Below are 21,283 nucleotides of genomic sequence, written 5' to 3'. Positions count from 1 at the left end.
CAACTACTATAACTATAATATAATCTTCTCCTAGTTTCTATGGCCAAGGATATATGTATATACCTGTAACTTTAATTTTGACAAATGTCAGCTATGATAAAACAATGATAACAAAAGAAGCTGTATGAATGCTACTTGACAGGATAATTAATCATGATTATCAGAGCTTTACAGTGACCAGCACTGAATATCTGAGAATGTGCTGCAGCCTTTGGATTACCTTATACCTTCCATGATATACTGTAGCCCTGACTGTACAGCAAAATTATGCTTTTATTGCTGAATTAGTAGAATATTCAACTAGTAATATTTGATATTCTGCTATTAGGATGATATGATGCATGTTTGATTGTTTAGGACACATCCTTTTCTACCACAGAACAAGTGAAGTCCTTGATTTTATCCAATCATTTATGTCACTAGCGAATTGTTTAAGGAAGTTATAGATATAATTTCATCAGTTTTGTTGATTGTTACATTTTTAATCTTTAGACTCCTATATAGCTATGTATACTCATTGTAAAGCCTCCTAGACTCTTTGTGATCTTTAGACTCTAATCATTTAAATCCTTGCAGATAAAAATCTAGTGTTCTAATTGCCTCAAGAGTTGTTCATATCCCACACAAACGAACATGTGGAAAGAAAGCCATCAAAATTAATGATATCATATTATCCTCACTCACTTATTGCAAAGTCATGATGTCAGAACAATTATTTACACAATTAATTAAGGTAGCCAGCACAGTGAAAAATGGTATGTTATCCACTATCTTATAACACATGTATAACATTGTTATCTATATGTTATACACAGATAACACATCCGTTATACAGCCCCTGTAAAACATCTGTATGGATACTATATACACGGCTATGTATAACATGTGTAAAGCTGTGTTATACAGGTGTGTATAAGTATGTATTACAAGCGTATAACATGTGTATATCAGTGTTATCACTACTTCCCTAGTGTATAACACCATGTATAACATGTGCATATTAGTAGTATACATACCCTGTATAACAGCATTATAACTCCCCACTATTATTAGTCCTTCTATTTAAAGCACATGTTTGTTTTTTTTAGATCAGCAAAATTAATAAATTTAAATGGAGTCACAGTTCAATGGAGTTGTAGATTCCAGAAGATATGATCCATGGAGAACAGCTATGGTTCCTGCCATGAAGTGCCACCAAAGATGTGTGTACATCTTCCTAACATCACTGAGTGGCGTATAATCATTCTTCATTATACCTACCAAAAATATTAGTAGTCATAAATGCACACAATGCCTGCAAGGGTACTCTTACCACTAGTTTCCACTATTTGTAGATTCCAGAAGATATGAACCCTATGATTCCTGCCATGTAGTGCCACCAGATATGTTTTTGTCTTCCTAATGTCACTGAGTGGCGTATAATTATTCTTCATTATACCTGCCAAAAACATTAGTCATAAATAAACACACATTGCCTGCAAGGGTACTCTTACCTGGAATACCACTAATAGTACAAATTTAAAATATCTGTCAAAAAGAACAGTGGACAGGAATGAACAGACTGTAAAGACAAACTTACCTAGGATCATTTCAGTGATCATTTCATTTTGCCACATCTGCATGTCAAAATATAAGCCATTTATGCAAAGGTATACTTACCAGCAATCTCCATGAGACAACTTTGGTGGATTTCACTTAGCTGTATTAGCAAAAAAATATGTGGTTGGTAGATGCATACAAGCAGAAAAGATACACTTACCATGATTACACTTCAGTGAATTTTACTTCAGTATACCTGCCAAAATACATGTAAATGTCACTGGATCTGCAAAAACCCGACACAATTGTGCAAGCCTAAATTTATAGTATAAAGCAGGCTTATAGACACACTTACCAAATTCATGATAAAACTGGTGAATCTCACTGTCAAAACTAATAGTTGTAAATGTACAGACTGAAGGCACACTTACCAGCCAATCCAATACATTTTCAGTGATTTTCCCTTAGCTGCACCTGTCAAATTTGTTGTAAATGCACACAGGCTACATGTAAACGTACACTTACAGTCCGATCCCAGCACTTGACTGGATTACGTTACCATCACTAGTCCATCCCACGCTACCTCTAAACTTGTGAGCTCAAAGCTAAGCCTTCCCTGCCATTTGTGTAGCGTATTTTTACCTTAGCCAAACAATACATCAGCAACGGTACAAAATCGTCACAGCCTACTTTGAGAAAATTGTTTCCCTCCTCGCATTGGATAGCGCGCATCAATGCCACATCTTTCCGGCAATCAGAAACCTCGTCAGTTCACGAAGATGTGAGCTGGCATTCTATGAATCGGTAAGTTCCATCAACCATGTTTTGCGGTTTGCCGTTTTACAACTGCGTATCACGTGCACCTTCATAATGACAAAGTAGGTTCGAGAATAGGGTTAGTCCCAACTACTGGAGTACGGTACAGCTACTATCATTAAAGAATGGAATACCTTGCCACGTAACATTCACTACCAGATACAGTGCATGAAATTGTCATGAAAATAACCATGAAATACCCATCAAAATACCTATGGTTTATCCCACGAATTTTAATGTTTCATGGGTACTGCAACGCCATGAAAGTACCATGATAATCTGATCTGGAGACGCATTTCATGGCCTATGAATCAACCCATGGTATACCAAGAATTGACTTTCATGGTACATTTCATAGGGGCAATTTAACATTTCATGAAAAAACCATAGATGTTTCATGGCACACTTCTCTGGTAGTAATTATTGAAACCTCCTCTGATTTAATATTTAGCTACATCACTCTTACAATCACATTTCGTTGTATGTGTGTACTCATATTGTAACTTATTGTATGTATTTTGTTACAGGGCACAGCTGAAGAACAGCCTCTATTGGGTGATGCTGTCTTCCCTGTAGCTAGCTATAAATAATTACAAATACAAAAATACAAATACAAAATACACATTATTGCACTTGTAATTAGATAGCTAATTAATTGGTTTGTGTATTGTAGCTAACTCTCTTATTTTTCATAAGCATACTACCAATTAATTAGCTATCTAATTACAAGTGCAATGTGACCATGCAGCAGGGCTGACTGCAGCTTGAGACCACCATAAGATGTCTAAAACAAGGCTACTTATAATGAGTAGTCTGACGGTCCATTATAAGTAGCCTTGTTTTAGACATCTTATGATGGTCTCATGATATGGCTAGAATGATTCACTTAGAGACTGGGCTAAATCTACTATAGTCGTTATAAATCCGGCCATTGGACTGCACTAGTCTTTTTCTTTTAGTATGGATCCCACCCACTTACGCAACAGAACCACCCTCCATTTGTTGTATGCCATGCTGCATGTCATACTACGTAATTACATAAATTACAGCCACTGTCTCACATTGTATTGTCATGAGTACAACTGACTTTGCTACATTGTATTATGCCCTTCTTTATGTACAGCCTGCAGTCTTGACATGTCTGATGAAACAAAGCTATGACTTGTAAACTCAGAAAATGACAATGATGTTTTTTTGGTATCTATAGCTACCACTGTATATTATACATGTATCATGGATTTTACACATTATTGCAGTATTATTTAACTGCACTCTCATTTCTTCATAATAAAACGGCATCGGTTAGCTTTCATCACTGCACAGTCCAAGATTTACTGTAACAGTACCAATGTAAATGTAATAGTTATAATAACATGGCTATACAGCACACATTATGTAGTCAGCAACTATAATTAATTTTCTTCATGATGTAACATCCAAGAGGGGCATGTGGGAAGTGGCACACATTCTACTGGAGGTCCCAGAACTCTGGCTTTCCTTGCTGTTTTTGAGGCAGCATCAGCCCTGGTATCAAGGGTACACAAAAATTCATTTAATTCCTGGGATCTCCAGGATAGCTGTTTCCTTTCAATGGTTCCATCAGGCAGCACTTCCTCATCCGACATCATTTCTGGCTTGATGTCATCCCACTTTTCTTTTTCATCATCTCTCACATGTTTGCCCCTTCGTTCCCACAACTGTCATAGATAATCAACAACAATACACTTATGAATAATACTTACCCTTTGTTTCCTTGCTCGCATGGCACGTCTATTCGTTACATCTTCATTTTCTCCATTTTCTAAGCGTTTAAAGTTCTTTCGGTATGTGTTAACCCCATCACTGCTTGAAGTTTCTTAGTTTACTAGAGTGGTATATCCCCAGTATATGGAACAGTTAATTGTTTGGAATTTCAGTAGCTTTTCAGTAAACCTGCATTCACTGATGTTTACTGAGAGTTTAAAACTTAGTAAAACAATTATGTTCCATATACTTAAAGTTACTGACATTTTACTATCAGTATAACTGGGCACAACTACAGTAAAGCAGCTTAACAAATTAGTAAACTAAGAACCTTCAAGCAGTGCATCTACATAAACTCTTTTCACAACATCCAAGCTTATATACACAGCAATAACTGTATACAAATACTGCCTGTATTTGCTCCATCAATATTAATTTCATTATTGGAGCTATACAAATCTAAAACTTTCAGACACAAACAGACCACCAGCCCTACTATTTCGTTTTAGTATGGGGATTATGAATTAAAGTAATAGCAATACTGACTAAAGATGGAGTTATGTAGTATAAGTAGTAATTTTTGTTGTGATATGTATAGCTATATACCTCTTACAGTCATTAAATCCCCACCAATTTCTTTGTGAATTGCCTTGACCACCTCAGTGTTATGGCTGCTATCAATTCTAATTTAAATTATTTTATACTGACTTCTTCTATAGCTGCTATAGTTTTACTTACCCTTCACTGGCAATTAACTGGGTATCTAGCCCATTATGCAACACTCTGATCTTGCTCTGTAGTTAAATTGCATTTAGAAAAATTTCCTTCAGAATGATTATACATTTACCTGCAATTTTAGATCTGATTTTCTTTTACGTTTCTGTGTGCTTTGTGGTGTGCCATCAGATGAACTAGATGTAGATTCAGTGATTTTATTTTCTAGAAGACGTACACTGGCTTCTACATTTTCCAGTCGCTCCCCAAAATTCTCAACTAAATCACTGAATTTTTCTAACTCTGAGGCAATAAATCCTTTTATGTCATCCCATAACTGTTCATAGCTTTGACCACTCTCTTCTTGATCATGTTCAATTAATGGAGGAATCATATCTCCGGGCCCCCAATGATGGTGACTGGCATGCTGTGGCTCTACATATGAGTCACTTATCATTTGCCTGGAAACCTGTCCTCTGTTGGTCTGGCCATGGTCTCTTGAGCCATAAAATGTGGCTGTTGACCTTTGCTACAGAGAAATTAAAAAAAGTAAATTAGCTATATATTAATTAATAGCTTTAAGCTACATATGTAGCTGGGTATACTGGAGAGCTAGAAAACAGGCATTGCCCAATAACAAGGAATAATAATTTGTGACTGAATTTGACAAAACCCGGCTTCGACGCACAAAACTTCGTTAGGAGATATGGCGATTTTAAGTAATCATTGTGTAATAACTTCCCAGTGCCTACAGCTGTGCAAACAAAATTTGCACCAAGTATGCATCTATTTACTAGCTATCACTGAGTGGGTGTATACATTTCTGATACCCAAAATTAGCCCTGTTTTGGGCAGCTTTTCTCGAGTGAGTAATAATATCACAGGTGATAGTAATAGGGTGGGAGGATGGGGGTGGATGGTGGTCTTAATATACGGGTATAAAATGGAGTAAGAAGACGATTGGAATCCAGAGGCCAAGTTTGGGCTCTCCATGGCCCTCAAATCACTCCAAATTGACCGAGAACACTATTGGTGAGCTCTCTGTGAAGTCCCAGCTCACTACACACCATTATCACAAAGCCATGGCCATTCAATGGCGCCAATCTCCCACTCGTGGCTTTGACAGGGTCGGAAGAAAGCTGCCACAGAAACCAGACTTGCCAGTCCTGAAGGAAGTACAGTGTGGAATGTGATAGTGTATTAGGCCAGCAATCCATTTCTGGTAAAAACGTAAGTTTGATTTTGTGTGTGTGGAAGCCTTGTTATGTGAAATCCGGTCACATTTTTTTTTGTAAAATCTGTCTCTCAGTAGAGAAGCTGAAATGCAGCAACTGCATTAATCTGATATATGACCGAATTTGGAAAATCACCCATGCATATGGGCACATTTGACACCTAAATATTTAATAATCAAATCACAAATTTTACGGTGCAAATCTACTTGTCAACGGTTTTAAACCATTCTCAATACCTTAATTACAAGAAAATTCTTGAAATAAATTCAAAACTGTGTAGATTCAGTAATTTTCTGGACTCGTGTATTACTGAATTAACAAGAGTATATCCTTGTTTCAGGTTCTGGAGATAGTTATCTGTACAGACATTTGAAGTTCTGATCATGACACTTTATGTATTATATAATTAAAATCTTAATTCTTGCAGCTTACTATATATAGGAGATGCAGAAATGAATTATATTATATACAAAACAACTACCAATGTCAAACTGTAGCTAGAGCATAGAGGAATTGATGATGCATGCTATGCAGTACTGATTTATACTCCATGAATACATACACATCGAAGTGTTGTATGCCTTTTGATTGTCCATGCACCTTTGATGCAAATATTAATTTCCTATAATTATTAGTAAGCATGGTAATGACTAGCTTAATTAATTGTTTCCATAAAAAGGAATAATATTATCATCACCTTTACTACCTCATTTGATCCAGGAGTATGACATTTATAGGTACAAAATCACTCACACTACTACTATCTCTGCTACTGCTACTTCTAGAAGTAAACAGCTGTCTTGGTGCTCTATTTGCCATCTTCAGTGAACGATATATACTTTACTGTAAATCACCATAGATCAACTGACAATTGCAGAAAGCACAGTGTATTTATATTCACAGTTAAGAAAGGTCACTATATAAAGGAACTAAAGAGATAATTATATGGTTACAATTTACAACTTAATGCATGAGGTGTTTCCTGCCTATGTAGATGGCTTCAGTTCAGTGGACACACAAAAATTAAGTGTACATATAGCTAGTTATAGCATCAAGTGACGCAACATAATTATATTACTGTAGGTATGTAGCTATCAGCATGCATGTGCAGATCCATATCACATATTATAAGCTATATAAAGTTAGATGCGATTGTATGAAAATGCACCTCAATATATTGTATATTAACATGCAGTAACATTGTAAAAGAGTTCTTAATTGCCACAGGAATAAGAGCAGCAAGATGTGGGTATTACAAAAACAACAAAATAAATTTTTCACCATCCTACTGACCTGCATTGTACTACTTGAATTGAATTCATTACAATTAAGCCAACTCCCTCATTCCCATTATCTTTCTATGATAGAGATAACAGGCAATACCATGCATATCAGTGAACACCATTACTATTTTCCAATCTGATTTATCCAAAGATATTATTTTGTTTTCCAAAACAGTAAAATATAATTTGTAAAATTAAAAATATAATATTCTGTTTTCAACTGATATTTCTAATAGTTAAGCATGCTCGGGTGTGTATATATACATTGCCTGCTATATAGTTGTCATCTCAAGGAGATGTTAGCTAAGTTATCTATATAGGTATGTATACACTTACAGGAACACGAAGTTAAAATTATTCATTATTATGGGACCTTACAAGTAATCATTATTAGTTGCTCTGAGGGACTGCATGAAATTTAGATAAGCTAGCTAACTTAGGTAGGTAATATAGTAGTATGCACATGCAGTACATAATTATGCAGATAGAATTTGAGCTATACCAAATAGAAGTACACCTATAATGCACAGTATCTCTGGGATATGGCTACTGCTGTACCACATAATTAATATTACACCTAATGAAATTCTTTTCTTTTCTTAACAATATTCATGTGTAGCTACCTGTATAATGTCATTCCTGGTGAAATAATGACCACTTTAAGGTATATTGCAGCTATTCCTGTGCCAAGGGTATCTTTGACATCATACACTCTCTGTTCCTGTGATGTTCAAGGTCTTTTCCTGTTAAAAGTTCTTATTCAAGGTCTTGTTCCTGTTACAATATCTTCTTCTTGGTCTTAATCCTGTCAAAGTTCTTGTTCAAGGTCATGTCCTTGTAAAGTATATAAAGTAAAAAGTGTATTTATCCAGCATTTCTTTTTCGTGCATAAGAGAAAGTAAAAATGGATGATCGTGAAGTTTGTCCTGGTTGTCAACAAAATCTCTCTCGTTGTAGCTTTTTTCGGCATAAAATTGCTGGTGTCTGTCCAGGGAAGAGGATTCAAACTAGCCTGCGAAGTTCATTAAATCAACAACATGATAAAAGTTTACTACATGATGAACTATATGTACATCATCCTGATGAATCATGTGGTGAATACACTACTTTACATGATGAGAGTGTACCTTATGATAAAAGAAGCGATTCTGAATCAGTTTCAGATACAGAAGAGGATGATTGTGAACATTTAGGGATAGAAGTATTTGAAGATAATGCTGCACCTGAAATAGAAGATCCGGAAGAGTTAACTAGTTGTCATCAGGTCACAGCATTACACAGTGAACTGCCACCTACAGAAAATGGTGCAGAATCTCGAGAAGCAACAACAGACAATGTAGTAGAAGAAACTGAGGTGCAGAAAAAATGTAAATCTTTGGTACGAACTGTATCATATTTTTTAGTATACTTCCAATTAAAGTTTAAAATTCCTGACCGGGCAATTCACTTTCTATTAATTCTTTTTAAATCATTCTTGTTTACTTTAGTTGCATTACTTCCACCAAACAATTTTATTTCAGAATTACATAGTATATTTCCCACCACTCTTTATACGTTGAAAAGAAATTCTCCATTATCTCTCAGATGGAAGCAATCAATCACAAAGTATGCTGTGTGTTCAAAATGCTCTACAATACAGCCACTTGATCAGTCTTCCTACAGTCCTCAATCTCATCCATTTCTTGACATCCCACGATGTAATTTTGTTGAATTTCCAGATCACCCACAAAGGTCACGGAGAAGCAAATGTAATGGTCAAATAATGAAACAAATAAAATGTGGTTCTAAGTATAAGCTGGTACCAACAAAATGTTTTTTGTTTAATAGCATAACAGAGTCACTTAAGGACATTATGAACAGACCTGGAATGTTAAAGCTCTGTAACCAATGGAGACATCATACTATCATTAATGAATTCAGTGACATAACAGATGGAAAGGTATGGAGAGACTTTCAGTATCAGGATGGTAGACCATTTTTGGCCATCCGCAACAACATTGCACTGTCATTAAACATTGACTGGTTTAACCCTTACATCCACACACAGTATAGCATAGGTGCTATGTATTTAACAATTCTTAACTTGCCAAGGTCAGAGAGATACAAAATTGAGAATACCATTATTGCAGGATTGATACCAGGTCCAAGCGAACCCAAAAGAATTCATGGATTCTTAAAGCCAGTAGTGGACCAGCTTGAAGACTTATGGAAAGGCATTCCAATACTTGACAACACTGGACAGTCAAACATTGTTAGAGCTGCTTTACTGTGCTTTGTGTCTGATTTGCCAGCAACTCGTAAAGTTTGTGGTTTTCCAAATTTTAATGCTACGCTAGGATGTTCAAAATGCCTTAAGAAATTTCCTTGTGAAAAGTTTGGTGATGCTACTGACTATTCAGGCTACGATCGGCAAAACTGGAAACCTAGAAATAAGAAAGATCATGAAGATGCAGTTAACACAGTCAAATCAAGCAAAACATTAACAGAGCGACAAAAGAACCAAAAAGAGCTTGGTGCTCATTACAGTGAGCTTACTAGATTAGATTACTTTGACATCATAAGAAATCATGTGATTGATCCAATGCATAACATATACTTGGGAACTGCAAAGCATATGATGAAAGTATGGAGGCAACTAAAAATTATTAAAGATGAACACCTTCCAGTAATACAAGAGCGTGTTGATGAACTTAGAGTTCCCACCGGCATTGGCAGAATCCCATACAAAATTGGCTCAAACTTCAGTGGATTAACAGCAGATCAGTGGCTGAATTGGACTAATTTGTATAGTTTATATGCATTACGGGATATTTTACCATCTGCTGATCTTCAATGCTGGTCCTTGTTTGTGCAAGCATCTGTGATACTAAGACAGTATACAATTTCTGTTGAAGACCTTAACCTTGCTGATGAAAAAATTTTAGAGTTTTGTGAGAAATTTGAAACACTCTATGGCAAAGAAAATTGCTCGCCAAATATTCACCTTCACCACCATATTAAAAATTGTATTGTAGATTTTGGGCCAATTTCAGCATTTTGGGCATTTCCCTTCGAACGATTTAATGGACTGTTAGAAAACTTCACAAAAAACTGGATGAAACCTGAAGAACAGATTCTTCAAAAGGTAATGAACTATCAAGATTCAGTAATAGCATACGAAGTGATGCCAGAATTTTCATTGGTATCTGATCTTTGTTTGCAAAACAATAAAGGCGGTTCATTACATCATACACAACTAGACACGCATGCCCTTTGTCATTACAAAACAAATGCAATATGCTTAGTTCGTCACATTAATGCATCACGAATGGACATTCATCAGATATCATCTAAACTTTATGAATGCTACTTTGATGACCACGAAGTAGCAGACCTTAAGGCTACATATGGATTGCTATACCCAGATGACTATATCCCCCATATACCTAAACTAAACTTCACATTCACTGATCTTGAAGTTCTTGGAAATCACTTTACATCATCAAAATCTCGATCTCAGCAATCTAAAGCAGTTATGGCTAAATGGGGAGAAACAATGAGTGGTAATTCTGAACTTTCTGTCAAGGTAGGAATAGTTGAACACTTTTTTTCTCACACAGTGGCTTTATGTAACTGTTCTGAATCAATAACAACAGAACAAGCTGGCCATCATCAGTGCTCTAAACGAAGAAAGGTTGAGCATTTATTTGCTAAAGTAACTTGGTTCACAGACCACACTAGACCCTATCATTTCCCTTTTCCATTGTATTTAGTGTAGTCTCTTACAATTACAAACACAGTTTTTTCCTACATCCCTGTAAGTCGTTTACTATGCAGATGTGCTATTTCAGAGAAAATGCTACTCGAATTTAATTTTGGTCAAGACTATGGTATAATAGCATCTCCTTGGTTATTGGCAAATTGTACAATACATAGACCAATATCATAATGTTTTAAATGCATACTTGTACCACTTATTTCAATTCTTTAATTATTCATACTTGCATAATACTGTATGATTTTGGAAATGTGCATATAGTTTTATACTAAATGCACCTATCTTAACTAATAAATGCCATTCAATAAACACATATGCACACTAATAAAGACACATTAGCTGCATTTAATTATTTGGACTTATCATTGAAAATATCAAGAGACTTTAAATTAGATCAACCAGTGAGCAGACAATCATTTGAAAATCATGAATGGCTTCTTTGGGTTTTGTGGTCAATTCCAAACAGGATGTCCAAAACACTAATTATTTCTATAGCATAAAGTCCTTTGTCTTGCTATATACAACACCCTTCCATTTGTGCTGGCACCACGATGGTTCAGATGTGAAATTTGTTGGAAAGTGACTTACTGTATATATAGGTTATATGTGCAAGGTGCACTTTTATACAAGTATGTAGATTGAAGCTAAACTTACACAAATATCTGTTGGAAATCTGAAGTACATATATATTACATTACTGTTGAGTGAATGGTGTTTTTAAATTCCTGTAAGAGTCACACTTCTAATTCCTTTACTTAAGTTGGAGGTTGTAGTGTGGAGGCACTAAATTATTTCACTCTTAGATGCATTTTTCTGTCTTTGTTTCATTTCTCCCAGCGTTCATCCAGTGCTTCTTAAAAGGCAGTCAAGGTCTACAAATAGTTAGTGAGAGATAAATGCACATGTACTATAGATTAAGGTTTGGCAGTTGAATTCATCTCTTTGGCAATTGTATGCATTCATTGCATTGGTACAGGAATTGATCATAATTAAACTGTCTACTGGAAACCAACTCCCAGTCTATATTATGTTGCTGAGCGGGCAAGCCCAACCCAACATACCATACACGCAGCCTTGTAATTATGGCCCAACTCATCACAAGGTGAAAGAGTTTCATCATGGCAAGTTATTAGAAAGTAGTTGAAACTAATAATATGCAAAGTCACTAGTCTCACTACCACAATTAGCGTAACTACGTTGACTACCCAATTTACCATGCTCACTACACATGACAAAGTATACAGTTACAAACCAGGTACACAATAGGTTCAAAACTGCTAGTTCTTTCTGTTATACTCACATGATATAAGTAAGTAACTGCACAAATTTATTGGAGTTATTTTGTACAAAGTAGCGGGAGTTAAGAGGACACTTGAACTTGTTTTAAAAAGTACAGCCGTGGATGTCTAAGCTAAGGAATGTATCCATCATAAGTAGATAATTTTAAGGTAGATTTCATACAGAAATCTTTGTTCTACCTGCCTATATGCAAATAATTACAAGCTTACTTCGCTAGTTATCCTTTGCCACATATAAATTTTCAATAGAAATAAGTTGCAACTCCTGAAACCTCAATTAGTGGCCACCTCTTTAATAAGAATACTTCATTATAGTGGCTGCCTAGTAGGTCCCAAATATTGCTAAGTAGTACTTTATGATCTCATTAATAAGGCCAACTCATTTTTAAAGCCAACGTTTGGTCCCAGAGGTGGCCCTATTAATGAGGTTTCATTGTACTTTGTATAACACTAAATTTGTGCGGTTACTCAGTTGAGTAGGACTAGTAGTTTTGTAGCAATTGTGTGTGGTGAAGAAACATTTAGTTTAATTGAAGTATAGCTCTGTGCTCGTCCTAATTAAATCGTGTCCTAATTAAAGCCTGCCCACTTGCTATTTGACTACCATGATTCATCCTTGGCAGAGTTACTATGAGGAGTGTAATTCATAGTTACTGTAAAAATTGGTGTGTATGCTTTTCCACAGTAAAGTTATTCAGGTTGTTCTGGGTGTTGTTTTAACTGTACTGAGTATTGTCTTGAATTTGTGTTAAAGTTATGAATATAAATGCCATGGGGCAAAGTCATTTCCAACACCGTGAACCAATGAAACAATTTCCAATTGCCAAAAGCAATGAATCCTACTATCAAATATTATATACAATGATACCTTGTGAGTGCCATGGAAACATATGTTGGCCTCAAAGTGTCATCATCTTAAACCAAGCTATCTTCTTTATCATTTGTTTTTTCATGCTGCAGTCACATAAAATTAATGCATAACAGTTAAAACAACATAAAACGCTACAGTGTATGTAGACGTTAGTCAAACATATTACAAGGAACTGAGTATTTATGCAGTATTTCTTTTTAGTGGTGGGTGTAACACTTTGACAGTGGAAATAATGCTGCTGCAGGATAAATAGAGACCACTGGATAACCAATTCATGAACAAGCAGCCCGGAACAAATGTACTCAAATATCATTCAATATAAGTTACACAATTTTAATAAGGAAAAGGATTAGCTATACGTTTCAGCAGTAAGACTAAACATCTAAAGCACATGTAGTAGATTCATTTTTTGTTGAGTATATATGGTGTTGTAAAAAATGGATGACAGCTGTACTGACTGCCAGTTGCATTGGATAAATAATTATAGGGCCATTATTGACATGGCTGCATTACCTCAGGGGGTAGGACATAATGTCATTACATGTATGATTTTACATATTGTATTCCAACATGGATGAAAACTATAATGTACCAGCTACTTGCATCACTTTAGATGCCAAAGTCTATTACATTTACAGTACTACTAGTGACTAACAATACAGCGAACAATAACACAGGTACCTGAATACGATCATAATTTATTCTAGATAATGCTCTATTACTAATTAAGTCCATCGTAAAATTGCTGGAGCTCAATATGAAGCTGAACACATGAAACGATTTCTATACTAAGTATCATGCCATGTCCTAACTCCTCTGGCATTACCTCATGCTGATTTCATAATCCTTACATTGCAAAAAGTAATTTTCTGTAGGGTGCACGATAGTATAAACATGAGAGCAAGAGTCATGCAACTGGGATGCACTGTGTATTCTAAAACAACCTAGCTATCTCACCTACACAAACATCCCTACATTAAATACTTTAATAAATTCAGTCAGCCACTACAAGTTAGCTTGTGTTAAAGGGGTAGTGATGAAACCCAAATGAAATGGAAGGGAATGAAACCAGAAGCAACTATCATTATTGGAAGCGACTTACAAGAGGTAGTAAGTGCAGTATGTTATATTAACAGTGCTTACAAGAATAGTTTAGCAGCTTAGCTAAATGATTATTTTTCAACTTAGATGACTGTGTAACACATTTACAGTGGGCATTAAATAGAACTATCGAGCGAATATAATTTCTAGTATGTCTATACAGAAGGGCATGCTACTATCTATGTGTACATGGTTCGAATTCTCACATTTTGACACTACACTATATACTTCTGATATTTATGCAGGTGCTCGTGCAGTTAACAATATCGCTTCCTAGCTAAATATTAGTTACTTAATAAACCCTTTCACCGCTTCAGCCAGATTTATCTGGTTTGAGGCTATAAAAGGCACTTCGAGTACAATTCTAATGTGCTACCACTTCTATCATGCGTTTTACAGTACGATGCGCTTACCCTGAAATGTGTACGCCCACAGAGGTCCTGTTTCAGATCCTTCACACACTATTGTGGGTTTGTTACGTAATACTGCAAAGTTTTTCTTGTTAGAAAAGACGACTGTCACGCATCCTCAAGTTGATAGTCACGTTTTGAAGTCTACTGGATTGCTATTGATAGGCTAAGACAGCCAGGGATCACCGTCGGCTGTTTTCAGAAGTGTGGCATGATTTGCTCGTGTGCGTATACACATGCATGATGCAAGATTTGGGATAGATCACGAAGAAACCAGCCAAAGAAACAATCGCTCAGTAAGGAGACTGTTTAGAATAGTTGTATGGACTGTAATACTTACCTGTAGCAACTTATTTGTAACTGACTACTTATTTAAGCTGCCTTTACCATATTTTTCAGTTTTGTTGTCTTGTAAGTTCTTAGCGATTTTATTTACATAAACAAAAGCAACCTAGTTGAGGCCCTTAGTCTATAGCGATCACTTAGAGGTGTGGTAACTAAGTACTATAGTGTACAGTTAAGCTTGTATAATGCAATTTGTAGCAGACTCCATGGTCTGCCAGAATATTCAGGGGTGAAAGGGTTAATTAATTAATTAATTAATACTTAATTAAATCACTATGTATATAATTAGTTTACAACATTAGCTATATGTGACCGGATTTGCGAAAACCCGACATAATGGTGCAAGCCCAAATTTTCAGTATAAGCCATTGATTTGCAATGGGTAAAATATTTGCGTAATCAAAAAAAAAATGCGTTAAATTTTTAAACGCTTTGTTTTTTTGTGAAGGAAGCATCCTATGATAAAAACCTGGGTATCGTCTTATTGGCCTACTCAAGAGGAGTTCAAAAAGCTTTATTTCGTTACAGTAGACTAAAGGATACGCAAGTTATGGGCGTTTATTTACGTCACGTTGAAACGATTGTACGCAATCAATTTTTCTTCACTGATTTCGCCTCTGTATGCAGTGACGAACGGTAATAGAAGAAACAACGTACCCAGTAATGGACTCCCCTATTCATGGCGAACACAATGGTGCAAGTTGCAACTCTGTACTGCATTGTATTTGTAAGTTACAGCCATTTTTGTAAGCGCATGTAATTTATTTTCCCAATGCTTGCTGTACAAATCGAACTTTCTGTTGTTGCTACTTTGTAGGGTTGTAACTCCAAAAGTTGTTGCCATATGAAGCTGAAATTGGCCAGAGCATACACTTGGCTAAGTAGATTATAAATATTCAATAAAGAATTTGAAAATGTGCCATTATGTCGGTTTTCGCAGATCCGGTCACATATAGTGTGTATACCGTATTTCTATAAATATAAGCTGCGAGAATTTTTCACGAGTTAAATCTTTGTGTTAAAAAGTTTTCACCTGTGTCCTCAAGCGACGAAAATTTTTTAACAATGAATTACGTAACTTTATTAATTCTATACGGCCTTTTTTGTATACAGGAGAAGCAGAATGACAAGCAGTAAAACTGAATTGTGGCGTCTCCGTTTCATGAAGGTTGCACCCCAGATTCAGAAGTTGTCTGTCACAAGTCAAGCAATGGACTGGAGTGAAATGGCTGTAGCTAGAAGCTCTTTCATCAACTTGCATATTTGTGCATATATACTCCATTTAATGTGTCCTGTAGTAGTTGTCTATCACGGAATCAGATGGCCCGGCATGACCAATGTGCGGTGTAATAGACCGGACAGCTCCCTTCTCTCCTAGGATGAGGGAGGCCTTTGTCTTTAAAAGACCGCAGCAACCTCGATCCAGGTGGCCAGAAAGCAATTAACCGAATTCATTCAACTTCTCGAATATTACGTTGGTGAACATTTTCGCGTAATTAATTTTCGTCGGATGCTAGCTTCGACGAAATATTTTTAACGGTTTATAAATATAGAAATACGGTATCATGTTTTCTCACACAAGCCTCAAGGCTTCCCTTCATGTAAGCATAGGACATGTCCTTGAAAGAATTCAACATTCCCGATACACTAGAAGGCTAGATACATCATTTTCCAGTTTTTCAACATCCATATAGCCCATTCTGAAAGGTATTCATGGGAACTCCCCTATAAATTCAAATAGGTGGCACAAATAACCATCTTAAAAGCGAAAGCTTGCTTACCTGGAGAGTTAATATTGGCCTTCATTTCTTACATGCACACTGCTTTTTAACACAAAGCTTTTACTAATGTGAGCGCAGACACAGACTTGCTTAAAAATACTAAAAACAAAATAAGCATTGTGGCAGCAAACAACTTGCTTATTAACAACACAATTATATCATGTTCCCCTACAACAATGTAACATTTTGGCAGGTAGTCACCAAAATATGACATCCTGGCAGCAATAACTATCATAAAACAATACTATTATGTTACGTTCCCCTGAAAAAAGATGAAACATCTTGGCAGGTAGCCACCGAAAGATGACACATCTTGGTAGCAAGAACTAGCACAAAGTACAACAACTATAATTATAATGTTCCCCTACCATAAGATGAAACATCTTGGCAGGTAGCCACCGAAAGATGACACATCTTGGTAGCAAGAACTAGCACACAGCAATACAATTACATCATGTTCCTCTACAAAAGATGAAACATCTTGGCTAGTAGCCACCAAAAGATGACACATAGTGGCAACAAGAACTAGCATCCATCCGCATTACTTTCCCAATGGTATTAAACATCTTGGCAGATAGCCACTAAAAGATATACTTTTTGGAAGAAGCATTAATAATAATAATACTGAAGCCTTATAAAACATCTTGCCGAATCCAGGGTGTCCACTGTTCATACCCTAGTAGACTTTCTTCACTCTATTCTTTGTTCTGTAGATTCCTTTTCTGGCTCTGTAGGTGTACGTATAGGCAAACCCATTTTATAGAACATCGTAGCATAGAGTTTACAATGCAGTGGATGGGCGTGCCATTATTGGGGCCGGCTCTTCTTAAAAATAAAAAAAAACAAAAAAAAGCGTGGTGGGCAACCATTAAACCTATCATACAAGAACTTCAAAGTTATACACAAGGACTAATTAAGGCTGTTCATATTCTGGGAATAATGCCCCAGTCTACCACCCCAACCTTACATTTCATTTTCCTTGGAGAATCTTTTTCACGGGCCAGATGCCACTTGAGTGTTTCACCCAGTAGCTACACAGTTGGTATTTGAAATATCACCCTGAAATGAATAATACATCTAAAACAACCACCAAAGCTAGTTACAAATAAAACGGCATGGTATAGTGAAAGTCATAAGGCCCCAAGTGTACAAAAACTGAGAGGCTTACGAAAACTCGCCTAACACGAAATAAACTTTACATAACCCTTACCTAACAATTATTGGGCAAGATTAGTAACTTTATAGTACTTAATCAGAACGATAATCCTCACTAATCTACGAACACGAGGTAACCAGCTAAATTCGCGCAACCGCGATCCGCTTTACGTACGGAAACTATTCCGTGTTACAATCACATCAAAACTTTTTTTTACAAGACGTCGATGGTGTATTTCACAATCTGTTGTGAAGTGCTGCTACTGTACATTTCATGTCCTAGGGTACACTTCATCTAAGACTTTACCAAAGCATCTGAAACGTGGCTCGGCACGTGCAAATGAGTCGTACAGAAGCCATAATTAACAACAGAAGCCATTTTGGAAGGGAACTGCTTTCGTCATTTCCAAGTTGCTATACATCAGTTCCGCTCCTTGTTGTAAGTAACCTTTTGTAATTCCATGTATATAAATACTCTGCAGCTACTCAATACAAGTATAGCTATGCCGGTGAGTAGTAAAGCACCAGCTTACAAAACAATGATCCAGGCGACAAGTGGAAGAGGAAAATTCAGGAAGAACACGATGGAGGAGAAAAAGGCCATGCGTAATTCAAGACGGAGAAAACAGCGTCAAAGTCGAAAACTCGTAAAACAACAGTGCAAACAGCTAAGGAAGACGGTAGAAGAAACCAGTGCCCAGCTTAAAAGCCAAGAAAAGCGACTGACGACCCTAAAGTGTATGGCTCGAACATTTTGGGAAAGGTGGAGATGGGAAACTGAGCGGAGAAAAGAAGCATTGTTAATGAGTCGACCTCATGTCCAACGTATTGTAAGTAAGCACAGTGAAGCCAAAGCACTCTGTGAAATTGATCCTGCTTTGTTAATTCATCCTACTTTGCATGGGGAGCAAAAAGAGTGCTACCTTGGCAGGGGAAGTTTTGGAATTGTTAGGTTAATGGTCTACCGCACCATGCATGTTGCAGTCAAGTATTTACACATCCATGCTCTTAAGGAGGATGTACAACATGAAGCTGAAATGACAGCAGCATTGTGTCACCCTTTTCTTCCTTACTTTTTTGGATTGTGCAGCAAAACACAGCCATATAGAATTGTTCTCCAATTTCATGGATTTTTAGAAGCCTCACCATTATCTTTAACTGTACGGCGTGAGCTGGATAAACGTGTTTGTAAACTGCAAAACCTTGACTGGATAAGTGCTATTGCACAACTTCTGGATGCAGTTGAGTATTTGCATACAGAGGCTGAAATTTTACATAATGATCATTACCACCACAAACATTTTATTAGGTCCTTCTATAAAGTCTGACCAATGCACATTGGCTACTTGTGGCAAGTATCAGATTTTACTAATTGACTTTGGAAAGGCTACTGGATGCAAATGTGGAAAAATGCTTCATTTGACGAGTCAAGATAGACTGCAATATCACAAAAAATTTCCTCAAGTTGCACCCGAGGTAGTTGATGGAATCTATAGGCAGTCTACTTACAGTGATATCTATTCAGTTGGAGGAGTGTTATATCAAGTCTCTGAAAGTGGTAGTATAACAGAAAAATCATGCCAGAGGAGTGTGTTAAACTTATCAGAACAGTGCCGACTGGCTTGCTACTATAAAAGGGTCACTGCTAGACAAGCTCTGCTACAATTGCAAAGAGATATACCAGAGTTGCCATAACATGCGTGATTGACATTGATGCTATATACAACATACACATTGCCCAGCTTGAAAAGTAACTTATGCATGCATTCAGTTTGATTTAGACATAGTAACTCTAGTTTCTTTATTTACCATATAACATACATGTATATATATATAATATTAAAGGTGCATTATTATTGTGTGTATATGCATGTTATTATATACAATTATGTTGTATATAATTATACGATCTTTTTAGTGGCTATATGACATGCATGTATTATTGCCTGCATGCATGGTGCAAGGTATAGATGATACTCATGATAGCCTTCAAAATGCCAATATAATAATAATGTCTTAGTTGATGAGATGAGTAAATCAACAAGACTCTATAAGAAACATGCATGCCCATTGATAGATTGAGCATGATGTTGGAGTAATTCCACAGCAGAATCTAGGTCAATTATTCATGATATGATTCTATTAGAGATGAGAGTTCTATTAAAGTATCTAGCATCTAAAGATTCATGCACATGCTTTAAAGTGTTAAATACTTTCATAAGACTAGTACTAGTGATTTTGCATAGTTTTAAAGTTATGAACTTTAATACCTTCATGCACCAAGGAGTTCAGATAACTGCATGACATTTAACTGAAACATTTAAATGCAGCATTTTCCAAATACAGCCCGCAGTACTTGGAGGTGAATGTGTGGTCTGTTGTGGTTGAAAATTGATATTCTGTCTTTGTCTCAGTATCTTTCTTTACTACAGAAATATAGGTAAAAAAGAATGAACTGACTAACTAACATGTAGCTGATATTATTAATAAGTATACAATTTAATTGTACATCTAATTACATAATATTATTACAACCTGACATGTGTATATAGCTATAATAATAACAATACTGTTATACTGTACTGTGTATAACACAACCTGTATATTATAACACTGTTATACTGTACTGTGTATAACACAACCTGTAAATAACACTGTTATACTGCACTGTGTATAACACAGCCTATGTATAACATTGTTATACATCATTGTATACTGGTGCTATACATAGGTGTGTATAATTTGAGTATAACAGTGTTATACACACCCTAGTATACCAGTGTATAACAGCTATTTTTCACTGTGCAGGATAGTAGAATAGTCTATACGTTAATACGAGTATCCATTTCTTTAGCTTTAGGAAACAAGACCAGTGGCAATTAGATCTCATTTCTTTTTAATTTGCCTATCATGGAAATACACCAAATCACTTGATGCAATTTTTTCAGTAGCCATTTGTGGTTCCAAAAGGCCCTCATAGCTATATAGGAGGATGTGTTACAGTATAGCTAGCAGTGAATCATATATACGAATCAATACCTACGTACAGTAGCTCATCATAACATGCCATATCTACATTACGTTATTCTATTGAATGTACAATGGTATACATAGCCCCGTAACAAGCTGAGAAGGCTCTCTCATGTGGACTCTTCACTGCAGAGGTAGGTGGGGACTATTCTACGGAACGGAACGGAATGATGGACTAAACTACGGAAAGGAACGCTTTCTCAAA

The 21,283-nt window shown here is 36.2% G+C and overlaps 2 protein-coding genes across 6 annotated transcripts in view; one reads left to right on the top strand and one right to left on the bottom strand.

The window, feature by feature from the left end:
- Window positions 1–1,042: 1,042 nt before the first annotated feature.
- On the bottom strand, window positions 1,043–18,459 carry LOC136247385 (uncharacterized protein C14orf93-like). Of its 5 annotated transcripts, XR_010697465.1 has the most exons (15): window positions 18,104–18,459; window positions 17,861–17,952; window positions 17,262–17,321; window positions 13,254–13,339; window positions 4,946–5,341; window positions 4,837–4,892; window positions 4,705–4,781; window positions 4,451–4,492; window positions 4,098–4,186; window positions 2,230–4,052; window positions 2,065–2,181; window positions 1,580–2,013; window positions 1,494–1,527; window positions 1,313–1,438; window positions 1,043–1,256 (listed from the first exon to the last, which is right to left on the bottom strand). XR_010697465.1 is itself a non-coding variant. In XM_066039066.1 (7 exons), the coding sequence occupies exons 1-7, from the start codon at window positions 6,864–6,866 to the stop codon at window positions 3,768–3,770; spliced, it is 1,011 nt and encodes a 336-aa protein (XP_065895138.1). In that variant the 5' UTR covers window positions 6,867–6,917; the 3' UTR covers window positions 2,227–3,767. The 5 variants fall into 5 exon arrangements, 1 of the variants encoding a protein (XP_065895138.1); XR_010697464.1 differs by lacking the exon at window positions 17,262–17,321; XR_010697463.1 differs by lacking the exons at window positions 4,451–4,492; window positions 13,254–13,339; window positions 17,262–17,321; window positions 17,861–17,952; window positions 18,104–18,459 and adding an exon at window positions 6,801–6,917 and having other exon boundaries at window positions 4,098–4,156.
- The window catches only part of LOC136247384 (tyrosinase-like), a 20,417-nt gene continuing 13,939 nt past the window's right edge, over window positions 14,806–21,283 (top strand). The window contains exon 1 of the mRNA XM_066039065.1: window positions 14,806–15,063. The gene's annotated coding sequence lies outside the window, so the exon portion shown is untranslated. The remainder of the gene's footprint in view (window positions 15,064–21,283) is intronic.

The sequence above is a fragment of the Dysidea avara genome, chromosome 2 (assembly GCF_963678975.1).
Source record: "Dysidea avara chromosome 2, odDysAvar1.4, whole genome shotgun sequence".
In the NCBI taxonomy this organism is placed as follows: domain Eukaryota; kingdom Metazoa; phylum Porifera; class Demospongiae; order Dictyoceratida; family Dysideidae; genus Dysidea; species Dysidea avara.
The sequence above is the reverse complement of the archived record's forward strand: the minus strand, read 5'-3'. Positions and strand labels throughout refer to the sequence as shown.